Source organism: Nerophis ophidion, linkage group LG25, assembly GCF_033978795.1.
Source record: "Nerophis ophidion isolate RoL-2023_Sa linkage group LG25, RoL_Noph_v1.0, whole genome shotgun sequence".
Lineage (NCBI taxonomy): Eukaryota > Metazoa > Chordata > Actinopteri > Syngnathiformes > Syngnathidae > Nerophis > Nerophis ophidion.
In genome coordinates, this window is record NC_084635.1 from 14,639,987 (window position 1) to 14,656,021 (window position 16,035).

Below are 16,035 nucleotides of genomic sequence, written 5' to 3' on the forward strand. Positions count from 1 at the left end.
TGCCGTGGGAAATTATGTAACTTCACCTAATTTATGCCAAAAATATTTTTTGCAAATCAATAATTATAATCTGCCAATAATGTGCCGTTGCTTAGTGTCTGTGCCCTGTAAAACTCGGCAGGGTAACCACGTAATACTCCATGTCAGTAGGTGGTAGCATTGCTTTGTAAAAGTCGGAATGTGTCGGGTGAGACAAGGATGGTTTGTTGTGAACGTGGAACAAATTGAAAAACTTATTCAGGTGTTACCATTGAAGGCCTACTGAAATGAGATTTTCTTATTTAAACGGGGATAGCAGGTCCATTTTATGTGTCATACTTGATCATTTCGCGATATTGCCATATTTTTTGCTGAAAGGATTTAGTAGAGAACATCCACGATAAAGTTCGCAACTTTCGGTGCTAAGAGAAAAGCCCTGCCTCTACTGGAAGTCGCAGGCGATGACGTCACAAGTGTGTGGGCTCCTCACATATTCACATTGTTTTTAATGGGAGCCTCCAACAAAAAGTGCTATTCGGACCGAGAAAACGACGATTTCCCCATTAATTTGAGCGAGGATGAAAGATTCGTGTTTGAGGATATTGATAACGACGGACTAGAAAAAAAAAAAGAAAAAAAAATGCGATCGCATTGGGACTGTTTCCGATGTTTTTAGACACATTTACTAGGTTAATTCTGGGAAATCCCTTATTTTTCTATTGTGTTGCTAGTGTTTTAGTGAGTTTAATATTACCTGATAGTCGGAAGGGTGTCTCCACGGGTGTCTTGACGCGCAGTGTCTCAGGGGAGTCGACGGCAGCTATGGACGGCACAAGCTCAGCTTTTCTCCGGTAAGAAGCGACTTTTTAACCACAATTTTCTCACCGAAACCTGCTGGTTGACGTTCGGTAGGATCCATGTTGGCTTGACCGCGCTCTGATCCATAGGAAAGTTTCACCTCCAGGAATTTTAAACAAGGAATCACCGTGTGTTTGTGTGGCTAAAGGCTAAAGCTTCCCAACTCCATCTTTCTACTGTGACTTCTCCAATATTAAACAAATTGCAAAAATATTCAGCAACACAGATGTCCAAAAAACTGTATAATTATGCCGTTAAAGCAGACGACATTTAGCTGTGTGTGTGTGTGCAGCGCTCATACTTCCTAAAAACCCGTGACGTCTTGTGTACACGTCATCATTGCACGACGTTTCGAAGACGAAACTCCCGGGAAATTTAAAATTGTAATTTAGTAAACTAAACCGGCCGTATTGGCATGTGTTGCAATGTTAATATTTCATAATTGATATATAAACTATCAGACTGCGTGGTCGGTAGTAGTGGGTTTCAGTAGGCCTTTAAGTGGTCAATTGTACGGAATATGCACTGTACTGTGCAATGTACTAATAAAAGTCTCAATCAATCCCGATATGCAGACCACAGTGGGAGGCAGTGTGCGGTAAAAAAAGGTATGTAATGCTTAAACCCAAAATGAACGAAAGGGAAAGGAAAAGGCTTTGCAAAACGAAAGTCAAACTGAACTGACCACAAAGTAAAAGAGAAAGAATGCTGGACGACAGCAAAAACGTACGGCGTCCACAAAATACATCCGTACGTGACACGACAATCAACAATGTCAACACAAAGAAGGATAGCAAAAACTAGCCTTGCTTGCAAACACAAAGTACATTTTTTTTTACGTTTTTGCTGGTGTGTTTTTCATGACAAAATTGTGCCTTGCCTTAAAAAAGGTTGAAAAACACCGCGCTAATGCACGTTACATAATTCTAAGTTAGCTTGCTATTGTTCGGTGGGTAGACGGTGTTACTATGTGTCTCATTCACTGAATAAAGAGCTGTTTTATTTTAAGTGCTCATTTCTCCTTGCAGAGTTCAAAGAGTGTTTCTCCTTGTATGACAAGAAGCAAAAGGGAAAGATTGACGCCAGGGACCTGATCACAGTTATGCGCTGCCTGGGTACAAGCCCGACACTTGGGGAAATCGAGAGACATCTTCAAGTACACAAAATTGGTAGGTTTTGTGTATTCAACAATGTTACAAACAACTGTTTTTATCATTATGCTATCCATAACTGTCATATTGGCATGAAGGCAGTTCAGAAAGCCAACAAAAAGCATGTGGGCAGTCTTAACGGGATAAGACGTTTTTTCCGCCCGGCGCTATTGTTTGACTTGTCTTTATTCAATAGCTTGACAATATTTTGGGAGAGTTAAATGTGCTCCTTTTTGAAAAGGTGCAAGGGACATGTCCCACCCCTCACCCTAAATCACATCCATGCATAAATATGTGGAAGAAACCATTAACTTTTTATTTTGCTTAAAAAAGTGTGCGTAATGTTAGTATAGAGCAGGGGTAGGGAACCTATGGCTCTAGAGCCAGATGTGGCTCTTTTGATGACTGCACCTGGGTCTTGAATAAATCTGTGCTGACATTGCTTAACGTGATAAGTAATGAATAATTCCACTTGTAATCACAGTGTTTAAAATAACGTTCAAAATATAAAACATTCTCATGCTTTTTTATGTTCAAGAAGTTGCATTAATGGTAAGAAGTAATTTATTTATTATTGGTTAGTGTGGGGCTTGCCCTCCTGGGGGTTCTTCAGACCACCAAGAGCCTGTTTTAGGGTTAAAATATCGGTTTATTTTATTTTTCTCTCAGTTGCTTTCCTGCAATTGTCTTTTTCTCTTTCGTCCTCACTCGCGCTCTGGCTCCAGCCCTAACCCCGTCTCTCCTCCTGGCTGCTGCTTATAACATAGCGACAAGTGATTAGATAACAAGGCCCAGGTGGGCCTCCTACGCACCTGTCGCTGATTTCGAGGACGGTCCTGGCAACAACCTACTTTGCTGCAGGCGCGCAGGCCACGCCCCCTCCACAGTTAGCTTCAGAATAACAATGTTATTACATAGAATAAGAGACCTATTATACTCTGGAAATGTTGGTCTTACTTAAAAATGAACGTGTTTAGTTGTGTTCAGTGTTAAAAAAATATATTATATGGCTCTTAGGGAAATACATTTTAAAATATTTGGCTTCTTGGCTCTCTCAGCCAAAAAGGTTCCCGACCCCTGGTATAGAGTAAGGTTGCATTTTTTGCCTCCTTCCCGAGAGAATCATGTGTGTGTCTGAGGCATTAAGTAGTGGGACTATTTAGGACTAGCTTCAATGTGCTCAAAACAACTACCAGGTATCACCTCTTTTGCATTTTGTTTTTTAAACTCTGTACAGTAGATGGCAGCATTTGCTTCTTAACATACGTCACAGGCACACCACAAGTGACTTGGTGGTGCAGTACAAATGGTTCATCAATATAGTGATGTATCAGACGCACGTCTATTTTTAGAACCAGGACACACTTGCATTAAAGGAACCACCAGGAATGTTTTGTTTCATCACCCGAGCGTCTACAACTGATGTACGGAATTAAATCCAACATCTGCACCTTCCAAACCAAAAAGCGATGGTATGATGATTTATTTGTGCCGCTACAAATTTACATGGTGCTTCTTTGCTCATTTACAACACATTATAATGGGACTGTGTGTTTGTGAATGTTCCAACTCCTCGCAGTATATATATATATATATATATATATATACAGTGGGGCAAAAAAGTATTTAGTCAGCCACCGATTGAGCAAGTTCTCCCACTTAAAATGATGACAGAGGTCTGTAGTTTTCATCATAGGTACACTTCAACTGTGAGAGAAAGAATGTGAAAAAAAAAAGTACAGGAATTCACATTGTAGGAATTTTAATGAATTTATTTGTAAATTATGGTGGAAAATAAGTATTTGGTCACTTCAAACAAGGAAGATCTCTGGCTCTCACAGACCTGTAACTTCTTTAAGAAGCTCTTCTGTCCTCCACTCGTTACCTGTATTAATGGCACTTGTTTGAACTCGTTATCTGTATAAAAGACACCTGTCCACAGCCTCAAACAGTCAGACTCCAAACTTCACTATGGCCAGGACCAAAGAGCTGTCGAAGGACACCAGGAAAATAATTGTACACCTGCACCAGACTGGGTGGAGTAAATCTACAATAGGCAAGCAGCTTGGTGTGAAAAAATGAACTGTGGGAGCAATTATCAGAAAATGGAAGACATACAAGACCACTCATAATGTCCCTCGATCTGGGGCTACATGCAAGATTTCATCCCGTGGGGTCAAAATGATCATGAGAACGGTGAGCAAAAACCAGAGAACCACACAGGGGGACCTGGTGAATGACCTGCAGAGAGCTGGGACCAAAGTAACAAAGGTTACCATCAGTAACACACTACGCCGACAGGGAATCAAATCCTGCAGTGCCAGATGTGTCCCCCTGCTTAAGCCAGTGCATGTCCAGAGTACATTGATGATACAGCAGAGGATTGGGGGACTGCCATGTGGTCAGATGAAACCAAAATAGAACTTATTGGTATAAACGCAACTCGTCGTGTTTGGAGGAAGAAGAATACTGAGTTGCATCCCAAAAACACCATACCTACTGTGAAGCATGGGGGTGGAAACATCATGCTTTGGGGCTGTTTTTCTGCTGAGGGGGACAGGACGATTGATCCGTGTTAAGGAAAGAATGAATGGGGACATGTATCGTGAGATTATGAGCCAAAACCTCTTTCCATCAGTAAGAGCTTTGAAGATGAAACGTGGCTGGGTCTTCCAGCATGACAATGATCCCAAACACACCACGCGGGCAACGAAGGAGTGGCTCCGCAAGAAGCATTTAAAAGTCCTGGAGTGGCCTAGCCAGTCTCCAGACCTCAACCCCATAGAAAATCTGTGGAGGGAGTTGAAAGTCTGTGTTGCTCGCCAACAGCCCCATAACATCAATGCTTTCGAGAATATCTGCATGGAGGAATGGGCCAAAATACCAGCTACTGTGTGTGCAAACCTGGTAAAGACCTATAGTAATCGCTTGACCTCTGTTATTGCCAACATAGGTTATATTACAAAGTATTGAGTTGAATTTTTGTTATTGACCAAATACTTATTTTCCACCATAATTTACAAATAAATTCTTTAAAATTCCTACAATGTGAATTACTGGATTTTTTTTTTTCACAATCTGTCTCTCACAGTTGAAGTGTGGCTGACTAAATACTTTCTTGCCCTACTGTGTGTGTATATATATATATATATTTATATATATATATATTATATATACATAACAATATTTTATATACAAGATAGATGCATAATAAATAATATTTCAGGGCAGGGGTGTCAAACTCATTGCAATTAAGGGTCCACAGCACAATTATGGCTGCCATCAGAGGGCCACGTGTAACAGTGAATATTTATGAATACAAACACATGATATCCTTGTAACACAATTTGCAAAGTCAACTGTTTTTCTTTATGATATTTTTACGGATTAATGGATAACTTGCTTTGAAATTGTAAGTCAAAATGGCAAGGACACATTAAAGTTTTTATAATTCATAATAAAAAAAAATTGCTTGGAACAAGAAATAATATTAAATTGTAGAACATATGTAACGGAATGTGGAACATTTTTCCGTCAAAATTTAAAGAACAGATACATTTAGCCAGAAAGTGCTTTTTAAATATTTGTATTTGTTTTATTTCCACCTTTCCACAGGCCACATAAATAACGTGGCCTGTGAAAATAATGGGTTAGGTGCTACAAATTGTGAGTTCAAATATTGAATTTCTTAATTTTTTTCATGTTTCATTTGTTTAATACAATTATTTTGAGTTTGACGGTACCACGTAAGATATGTTTTAATTTCTGGAGCGGGTTTATTGAATGTTAAGTGCACCGAAAAATAGACCGTGTTGTACACTGTTGAGGGGCTTCAATGCAGAGTAGTCTGCAAGCTGGTTTTTGTATAGCAGGGGTCACCAACCTTGTTGAAACCAAGAGCTATTTCTTGGGTACTGATTAATGCGAAGGGCTACCAGTTAAATACACACTTGAAAAAAATGCCAGAAATAGCCAATTTGCTCAATTTACCTTTAATATATATATATATACATATTAAAAAAAATGATATTTCTGTCAGTCATTCCGTCGTACATTTTTTTTTTCTTTTACGGAAGGTTTTTTGTAGAGAATAAATGATGAAAAAAACACTTAATTGAACGGTTTAGAAGAAGAGAAAACAGGAAAAAATAATAATTTTGAAACATAGTTTATCTTCAATTTCGACACTTTAAAATTCAAAATTCAACCGAAAAAAAGAAAAGAAAAACTAGCTCGTTCAAATATTTTAGAAAAAATAAAAAAAAATAATTTATGGAAGACTAAGATTAATTTTAGAATTAATGACATGTTTTGAATAGGTTAAAATCCAATCTGGATTTTGTTAGAGTATATAACAAATTGGACCAAGCTATATTTCTAACAAAGACAAATAGTTATTTCTTCTAGATTTTCCACAACAAAATTTTTAAAAGAAATTCAAAAGACTTGAATATTTAAATTTGATTCAAAAGATTTTCTGGATTTGCCAGAATAATTTTTAGGAATTTTAATCATAATAAGTTTGAAGAAAGATTTCACAAATATTCTTTGTCGAAAAAACAGGAGCTAAAATTAAGAATTAATTTAAAATGTATTTATTATTCTTTACAATAAAAAAATACATTTACTTGAACATTGATTTAAATTGTCAGGAAAGAAAAGGAAAGAATATGTGTTTAAAAATCCTAAAATCATTTTCAAGGTTGTATTTCTTCTCTAAAATTGTCTTTCTGAAAGTTATAAGAAGCAAAGTAAAAAAATTAAAGAATTTATTTAAACAAGTGAAGACCAAGTCTTTCAAATATTTTCTTGGATTTTCAAATTCTATTTGAGTTTTGTCTTTCTTAGAATCAAAAATGTCGAGCAAAGCGAGATCAGCTTGCTAGTAAATAAATAAAATCTAAAAAATAGAGGCAGCTCACTGGTAAGTGCTGCTAGTTTAGCTATTTTTAGAACAGGCCAGTGGGCGACTCATTTGGTCCTCACGGGCACCGCGTTGGTGACCCCTGCTGTATAGTATATCCAGCTGTGTCCATTTGGTGACATAAATTACGGTATTTTGAGAAGTGAAGTCGAACTAAGTAGGACATCACTGAAGGCCTAGGTGAGAAACGCTCAAGGTGGCGGGACATTGGAATGTTGTGGCGGGCCACAGTAAATGATGTGGCTGGCCAAATTGGGCTCCCAGGCCTTGAGTTTTACACTTGTCTTTAAGGGCAATACAATACAATGAACTGTTGTTTACTGAAAATAAATTCTAATTTGCTTATTAGAGACCGCAATGTCCCTATTAGTACAAAGGGGACAGAGGACCCTATTGTATTTTGTGTGTTTTATTCTTTCTTTCTTTATTATTCCGCAGCTTCCCGCTGTAATTAGACCCCCTTAACATGCTTCAAAACGCACCAAATTGTACACAAACATCGGTCCGGCAAACCTTCCCAACTTATCAAACAATCAAACCCCAAAAATCAAAAGTGCGCTCTAGCGCCCCCTAGGTAGAAAACACAGACAAAACTGCTTGTAACTTCCGTTTGGAATGTCATAGCGACATGAAACAAAAACCTGTATGTAGGTCTGACTTAGACCTACATACACTCACTTCTTTCAGCAAAAATAAACAGGAAGTTGTCAAAAACCCCTTCAAAACAAAATTTTCCCAAAAAAATTCATTTTTGCCTCTTTGAGCTGTAATTTGACCCCCTTAAAATGCTTCAAAACTCACCAAACTGGACACACACATCAAGACTGGCGAAAATTGCTATCTAAAAAAAAAAACAAACCTCAAAATTCAAAATTGCGCTATAGCCCCTTGGAATACAACACAGGAAAAACTGCACCTAGGACGAAAACACAGACAAAACTGCTTGTAACTTCCGGTAGGAATGTCGTAAAGACATGAAACAAAAACCTTTATGCAGGTCAGACTTAGACCTACATTTCATTAATTTACATTTTTCAGCAAAAATCTACAGGAAGTTGGCAATTACCCCTTCAAAACAAAAGGTTTGTAAAAACCCGTCACCTTTTTTCAAACATTATCTCCTCTGAGCGCGTTTGTCGTGTCAGCTTCAAACTCGCACAGGAGAGAGATTGAACCCTTCTGATTAAAAGTCATTCACAGAGTTTTAATAACTGCTCCGGTTTTGGTTTTACGCGCCTTCAAAGAACCCCTGCGCAAATTTTCCTAAAAAATATCATTTTGCCTCTTATGCTTCGAAACTCACCAAACTGGAAACACACATCAGGACTGGCAAAAATTGCGATCTAATAAAAACAACAAAACCCAAAACTCAAAATTGGGCTCCAGCGCCCCCTAGGAATACAACACAGACAAACTGCTCCTAGGAAGAAAACACCGTTTGGAATGTCGTAGCGACATGAAACAAAAACCTCTATGTAGGTCTCAATTAGACCTACATTTTAGTAACTGACATCCTTCAGCAAAAATCAACAAGAAGTTGGCAAAACCCCCTTCAAAACAATTTTTTCCTAAAAAATGTCATTTTTGCCAGTGTGTCGATGTTAAGATATTACGCCGAGTTGGTAAGTCTATGTGTTTGCTAATAGTAGCTAGTATCCATCCATCTTCTAACGCTTATCCGGGTTTGGGTCACTTCGTGACTTCAATAATAAATATTGGCATTTTTTTTCCCATAACTTGAGTTGATTTATTTTGGAAAACGTTGTTGAATTGTTTAATGCATCCAGCGGGGCATCACAACAAAATTAGACATAATAATGGGTTAATTCCACGACTGTATATATCGGTAATTAAGAGTTGGACAATATTGGATATCGGCAAAAAAGCCATTATCGTACATCTCTAGTTTTTGTATAGGCAATAGGTGATAATGTCTCATTTATCAATCAGAGCTGGGGTCTTTATTGTGTCGTGTCTTATGAATAGGAAACAGGTACTTACTTTCATTGATGAATTTCAGGTGTCAAGACAGTGAAGGTATTTCAGGTTTGCCACTTAAAGACAATCCAAATCAAAACAAGGCTGTTGATGAAAAGTGATGAAAATATTAAAAAATTTGAATACGACAAACATGAACAGAAAGCTTTTTAGCTCACCTGTGACGGTGCCACGATCCAGGCAGCTGAATGCACTTACCAGTAATTAAAACCGGTGCAAATGTCCATTCAGGTGCATGCACACACCATTTCAGGGAAAAAACTAAAGTGTAGCGAGTATCCCGACCCCTCTGAATTCCAACACAACCACGAATCACAAATATCAGGCCACATATAAGTTGCGTTCTTGTGAAAAAAAACCACCGGAATAAACTCTCTGAATAAATGCCTTCGTAAGTAATTATCGCTCTAACGTGTTCCAGAGCGCTCGGGCAACTTGGACTTCTCCACGTTCCTCACCATGATGCACCGTCAGATCCAGCAAGAAGATCCAAAGACAGAAATCCTGGAGGCGCTGAGGATGACAGACAAGCAGAAGAAAGGATTCATGCAAGCCTCAGAGCTGCGGGCCAAGCTCACCATGTTGGGAGAGAAACTTACAGACAAGGAAGGTAACAGAAATGTGCACTCTGACAAAAAAAATATTGTAGAATATGAATGAGTCTGTTTTTCAGTCTCTCTTTCTCTAAAAAAAAGACAACACTGCCTTTAAAATGTGTTTTTTTTTTTTTTCAAATAAAGTATCAGTCACATAAGGAACAAACTTAAAGGCCTACTGAAATGAGATTGTCTTATTTAAACGGGGATAGCAAGTCCATTCTATGTGTCATACTTGATCATTTTGCGATATTGCCATATTTTTACTGAAAGGATTTAGTAGAGAACATCCACGATAAAGTTTGCAACTTTTGGTCGCTAATAAAAAAGCCTTGCCTGTACCGGAAGTAGCAGGCGATGTGCGCGTGACGTCACGGGTTGTAGAGCTCCTCACATCCTCACATTGTTTATAATCATGGCTACCAGCAGCAAGAGCGATTCGGACTGAGAAAGCGACGATTTCCCCGTTAATTCGAGCAAGGATGAAAGATTCGCGGGTGAGGATAGTGAGAGTGAAGGACTGGAAGAAAAAAAAAAGGGCAGTGGAAGCGATTCAGATGTTATTAGACACATTTACTAAGATAATTCTGGAAAATCCCTTATTTTCTTATTGTGTTAGTGTTTTAGTGAGATTATATGGTCGTACCTGTACAACCTGAAGGTCGGAGGGGTGTGGCCACAGGTGTCGTGACCGCCAGTGTCTCAGAGGGAAGCCATATTTCTCGTCAAGGCGAAGGCAGCTGGGCTGAGATTTTTTTTTTCCCCCTCCTCCGCGGTGTAAGCATCCGACGGTCGGGGGCGGCCGGTGTGAGGAGGCAAGAGAGTCCGCAGCTGCAGGAGGAACAACGCAAGCTCTCCGCTCATGTCTACGGTAAGAGCCGACCTATTACCACCATTTTCTCACCCAAACCTGCCGATGGACATGTGGTAGGGAACCATGTTCGCTTGACCGCTCTGTTCCATAGTAAAGCTTCATCTTCATCTTTCGGGAATGTAAACAAGGAAACACCGGCTGTGTTTGTGTTGCTAAAGGCGGCCGCAATACACCGCTTGCCACCTACATCTTTCTTCTTTGACATCTCCATTATTAAATGAACAAATTGCAAAAGATTCAGCAACACATATGTCCAGAATACTGTGTAATTATGCGATTAAAGCAGATGATTTATAGCTGGGATCGGTGCTTGACCACAATGTCCGCTACAATACCACAACGTTTTCAGCAGGATAATTCGCGGGAAATTTAAAATTGCAATTTAGTAAACTAAACCGGCTGTATTGGCATGTGTTGCAATGTTAATATTTCATCATTGATATATAAACTATCAGACTGCGTGGTCGGTAGTAGTGGGTTTCAGTAGGCCTTTAAAGGGGACCTGAGATAATTTTCCTCTTCAATGATGATTTATAAATCTTGGATACTGGTGTCAAACCATAAGGTTCATGCATTACCATTGGATGCCTCTGAACGCTGTGTTTTGCAGCCTTTTTTCGACCGAAGGCCCTTTGTTATGTCACGGATTGACGGATGCACATATGTGGCCATTTCTAGTATGCAGCCTGCAGACCTCCTCCTCTCCCTCAAACGGCTCGGCTGTTAGTGTTCAGTGCTAACATGTTTAGCAGAGGCTCCAAAAGAATGTTCGACCAGGTGTGAGGCGACGTTTGCTCAGCTTTCCAAAAAAACCGCAAGTCAACAGAAGGAAAGTACTTTGGTGTTTACAAGTCGACCACGTTTTACATGGTCCACATGGGCCAATACGACGGCGAAAATAAGACGGAGTTGGAGCCCGGAACACATTTTTTAACAGCCCACTATTACAAAAAAAAAAAACAGAAACTTTGGAATTAAAAAGCAAAAAGGTAACGAGAACATTGACTCTAATAACATATTTTTTTACTGTCATTGCTCCAAAAAATTATTATAATTGACAGATAGATCTGAAGTTGATCTAGAGCAGACCTTGGCAAAATAAGGCCCGGCGGGGGCTGCATGCTTTTCAATCTCGCCTGCAGGATATTCCCCCAATTTTTTTTTTTTTTACATCCTTAAGATGGAAAGTTTAGCTGCCATTATGATGTACAGTGATGTTTTCTAATGACCGTAAATCTTGAACTATACAAAGTATTTCAATAGTTGGAATCTGCGCTTTTGGATGATATACAAACCCCGTTTCCATATGAGTTGGGAAATTGTGTTAGATGTAAATATAAATGGAATACAATGATTTGCAAATCATTTTCAACCCATATTCAGTTGAATATGCTACAAAGACAACATATTTGATGTTCAAACTGATAAACTTTTACTTTTTTTTTCAAATAATCATTAACTTTAGAATTTGATGCCAGCAACACGTGACAAAGAAGTTAGGAAAGCTGGCAATAAATACTGATAAAGTTGAGGAATGCTCATCAAACACTTATTTGGAACATCCCACAGGGATGTGAAGTGAATTGAAGTGAATTATATTTATATAGCGCTTTTCTCAAGTGACTCAAAGCGCTTTACATAGTGAAACCCAATATCTAAGTTACATTTAAACCAGTGTGGGTGGCACTGGGAGCAGGTGGGTAAAGTGTCTTGCCCAAGGACACAACGGCAGTAACTGGGATGGCACAAGCGGGAATCGAACCTGCAACCCTCAAGTCGCTGACACGGTCACTCTACCAACCGAGCTATGCCGCCCCACTGATGATCAAGTATGACACATAGAATGGACCTGCTATCCCCGTTTGAATAAGAAAATCTCATTTCAGTAGGCCTTTTATGTATTGTATGATTTCAGAAGTGTGGGCGAGAAAGTTTGTCAGAAATCCACCAAACTATTTTGTGTTCTTTCTCTAGTGGATGATCTGTTCAAAGAAGCCAACATAAAGTCCAATGGAATTGTTAACTACGAGGAGTTCACCCAAATGGTGATTCTGCCGCCTGTTGATTACTGAATGTGCCCCATGGCAGGTAATAAACACTGTCTTGACACTGCATGTTTTGCATACATTGAGTTCTGTGTTTGTCTAAAATGACAAATTGTATAATTTTTTGATTATGCCTTCCGGCGAAGTTGGAAATTGCTTTTTTTTTTAAAGGGTCAAAATAGTTCAAATGCTACTCGAAAAACACATTTAGTTTGTCCTTGAGTTAATTCTGTGCATGCGTTCATAGAGCGGCTCCTGGGCATTTGAATGATTAAAAGTACGAGTCGACGTATAAAACTATCCATCGGAATTTGTTCTTGTCATCCACCAGACAACATGAAATTCTATGATACATTCCCAATTTGGAATTTCTGTTAAATTCCTTTGAAGATATGACATTTGGAATTGAATTGGCTCCACCTCACAGGATGTTGAATTGGAATTAAAGTTAAAGTCCCAACGATTGTAGTCACACACACATTAGGTGTGGTGAAATGACCCTCTGCATTTGACCCATCTCCCATGTTCACCCCCTGGGAGGTGAGGGGAGCAGTGAGCAGCAGCGGTGGCCGCGCTCGGGAATCATTTAGAGGATTTTTTTTAACCCCCAATTCCAACTCTTGATGCCAAGCAGGAAGGTAATGGGTTCCATTTTTATAGTCTTTGGTATGACTCGGCAGGGGTTTGAACTCAAGACCTTCCAGTCTCAGGGCGGACATTTTAACCACAACACCACTGAGCAGGTCAAAGTTAGTTTGTGACGAACCCCAAGATGCAGAGAAGGAGGCAGGCATTGAATAAGAAAACATGATTTAATAAAATACTAGGACAAGAACAAACAAAAAGGGTACTAACAAAAGGCGCGCACGAGGCGGATAACAAACTAAAACAGCTAGCATAAGAGCTAGAAAATAACGAGCAGGAAAACAGAAGTTGTTACTTGTAGTATGAAAACAAACTGGAAGCAGGGAACAAAAAACATTGAGCTACAAACAGCTACCGAAATATAGCTTACCGCTACGCTGCAAAGACACGACACGACACGAGCGACAATCCAGAATTGACAATACTTGACAATAATCCAGCATCTGACTGGAGAACAAAACATGCTCAGATAGTGACTGGCTGATTGACACCAGGTGTGGCCAGGTGCCAATCAGCCACAGGTGAGGGCACACAGCACTCAGGGAGACAAACAGGAAACAGAAACCAAGTAAGAGTGCTGACAGGAACTAAAGACAGGAAAAACTACACACACACAGGGGAAAAACTAAAACACAACCAAACTGTCAGGGGCAAGCCTGACAGATAATCAATTTCAAATAAATTCCTTATCGGAAGAAAATAATGTAACACTTTAGTATGGAGAACATATTCACCATTAATTAGTTGCTTATTAAAGTAACAAAGACTTAATTTACAGTTATTTGGACACATGGGTAACATATAAGGGTTAGGGTTAGTTAACGCTTAGTTAATGGCTTACTGGTTATATGATAAGGCCATGCAGAATAAGGCATTAATAATGACTAATTAAGAGCCAATATGTTACTAATTTGCATGTATATAGGCAACTAATTAATGGTGAATATGTTTTCCCCATACTAAAGTTTTAACGCAGAAAGAATTACATGAGGAAGAATTGTTAAGTGTAATAAAAATAATTTACAAACACTTCAAGTAAACACACATTCCTTAAATTTTGAGGTATTTTTCCAACATTTTTGGTAATTTTAAAGTAATATTCATGACTTTTGTTTTTATACCTACTGTACAAATTTTACTGAAATGCTGGCATGCTAACGCCTAGCTTTCTAACTGGTATTTGTTTTAAAGAAGATGTCTTTATTCATAATTGTCAATGAAAAATAATTGGCGTCGTAAATAGAATCTTGTACAATATGACATTACTTCAAATTCATAGAATAAAGTAAGATTTTAAAATCGGATTTTTGCACGAGCCAAATGTGTAACGTATTTTTATACTGGCAGGCTATTGTGACGCAATATACTGTACAGCAGGGGTCTCAAACTCAATTTACCTGGGGGCCACTGGATGCAGAAACTGGGTGAGGCTGGGCCGCGAGAAAAGATTTCTTAAAAAAATCTAACATGCACTTTTAAATGAATTCACTTTCTTTGAATGGCTTTCCTAGCAACATACTTGCCAACTCTCGCGATCTTTCCGGGAAACACCCGAATATCAGTGCCCCTCCCGACAATCTCCCGGTTTTCACCCGGACAACGTTATTAAGGGCGTGCCGTGATGGCACTGCCTTTAGCGTCCTCTACAACCTGTCGATTCGTCCGCTTATCCACCATACACAAAGTGTGCCAGCCCAGTCACAAATTGTATGAGGCGTCTGCAGACCCACGGAAGTGACTGCGAGACGTACTTGGTCAACAGCCACACAGGTCACACTGAGGGTGGCCGTACAAACAACTTTATCACGGTTACAAATATGCGCCACATTGTGAACCCACACCAAACCAAATTTTTGGGAGAACATCCGCACCGTACCAAAACATAAACACAACAGAACAAATACCCCGAATCCAATGCAGCCCTAACTCTTCCGGGCTACAATAGGCGACGGGGGTTGGGGGGGGGGGTTTATATTGTAGCCTGGAAGAGTTAGGGCTGCATGGGATTCTGGGTATTTGTTCTATTGTGTTTATGTTGTGTTACGGTGCGGATGTTCTCCCAAAATGTGTGTTTGTCATTTTTGTTTTTTTTTTATTGATTGATTGATACTTTTACTAGTAGATTGCACAGTTCAGTACATATTCCATACAACTGACCACTAAATGGTAACACCCGAATAAGTTTTTCAACTTGTTTAAGTCGGGGTCCACGTTAATCAATTCATGGTTTTGGTGTGGGTTCACAGTGTGGCGCATATTTGCAACAGTGTTAAAGTTGTTTATACGGCCACCTTCAGTGTGACCTGTGTGGCTCTTGATCAACTGTGGCTTGCAGTCGCTTACTACGTCTACAGACGCCAAATATAACATGTGGCTGGGCTCGCACGCTGTTTGTACAGGTTGTAGAAGACGCTAAAGGTAGCGCCTCCACGGTGTTCCCTCAATATTGTTGTCTGGAGGAAATTCGGGAGAATGATAACCCCTGGAGCGGCACTGAAAATTTGGAGTCTCCCGGAAAAATCAAGGGTATATAAGTATGACGCTGTAAAGCACCATACATATAAAACTCGCGGGCCGCACCAATATTAAATTTTCCCATCTAGGTGCGGGCCGTGTGTTTGAGACCCCTGCTGTACAGTATTTGTCCTGAGGAATTTTCTTTTCATCATTAAAAAAATAATAAAATCGGACTGAAACATTTAATACGGAAGAGCAACAACTGGGGAAATAAGCAATATTTTCATGTACAGAACAAGTTACACAAACAGGCAGAGAGCAGGTGCATTTTTGTTAATAAACCAAAAACAAATTAAATAGCGGCTGTAGACCTGCGGCAGTTACAATACTTACAAGATCGTTTTTTTCTCTCCAAATAAAAATTCAATGCGCCGTCTTATTGAACAAAACAGTTTATTTTCCATGACTGTAACAAATAACACAAAAATACATTTTTACAGCACACCTT

General features: G+C 39.2%; 1 protein-coding gene across 2 annotated transcripts in view; it reads left to right on the forward strand.

Moving 5' to 3' along the window:
- The window catches only part of calml4a (calmodulin-like 4a), a 42,823-nt gene that overhangs the window by 772 nt on the left and 26,016 nt on the right, over positions 1-16,035 (forward strand). The window contains exons 4-6 of one of the 2 annotated variants that reach the window (XM_061887654.1): positions 1,866-2,006; positions 9,332-9,520; positions 12,355-12,492. In XM_061887654.1, the coding sequence (XP_061743638.1) occupies positions 1,866-2,006; positions 9,332-9,520; positions 12,355-12,452 (428 nt within the window). In that variant the 3' untranslated portion in view covers positions 12,453-12,492. Of the gene's footprint in view, positions 1-1,865; positions 2,007-9,331; positions 9,521-12,354; positions 12,493-16,035 lie in introns of those variants that run through there. The other variant, XM_061887655.1, reaches the window with a different exon arrangement.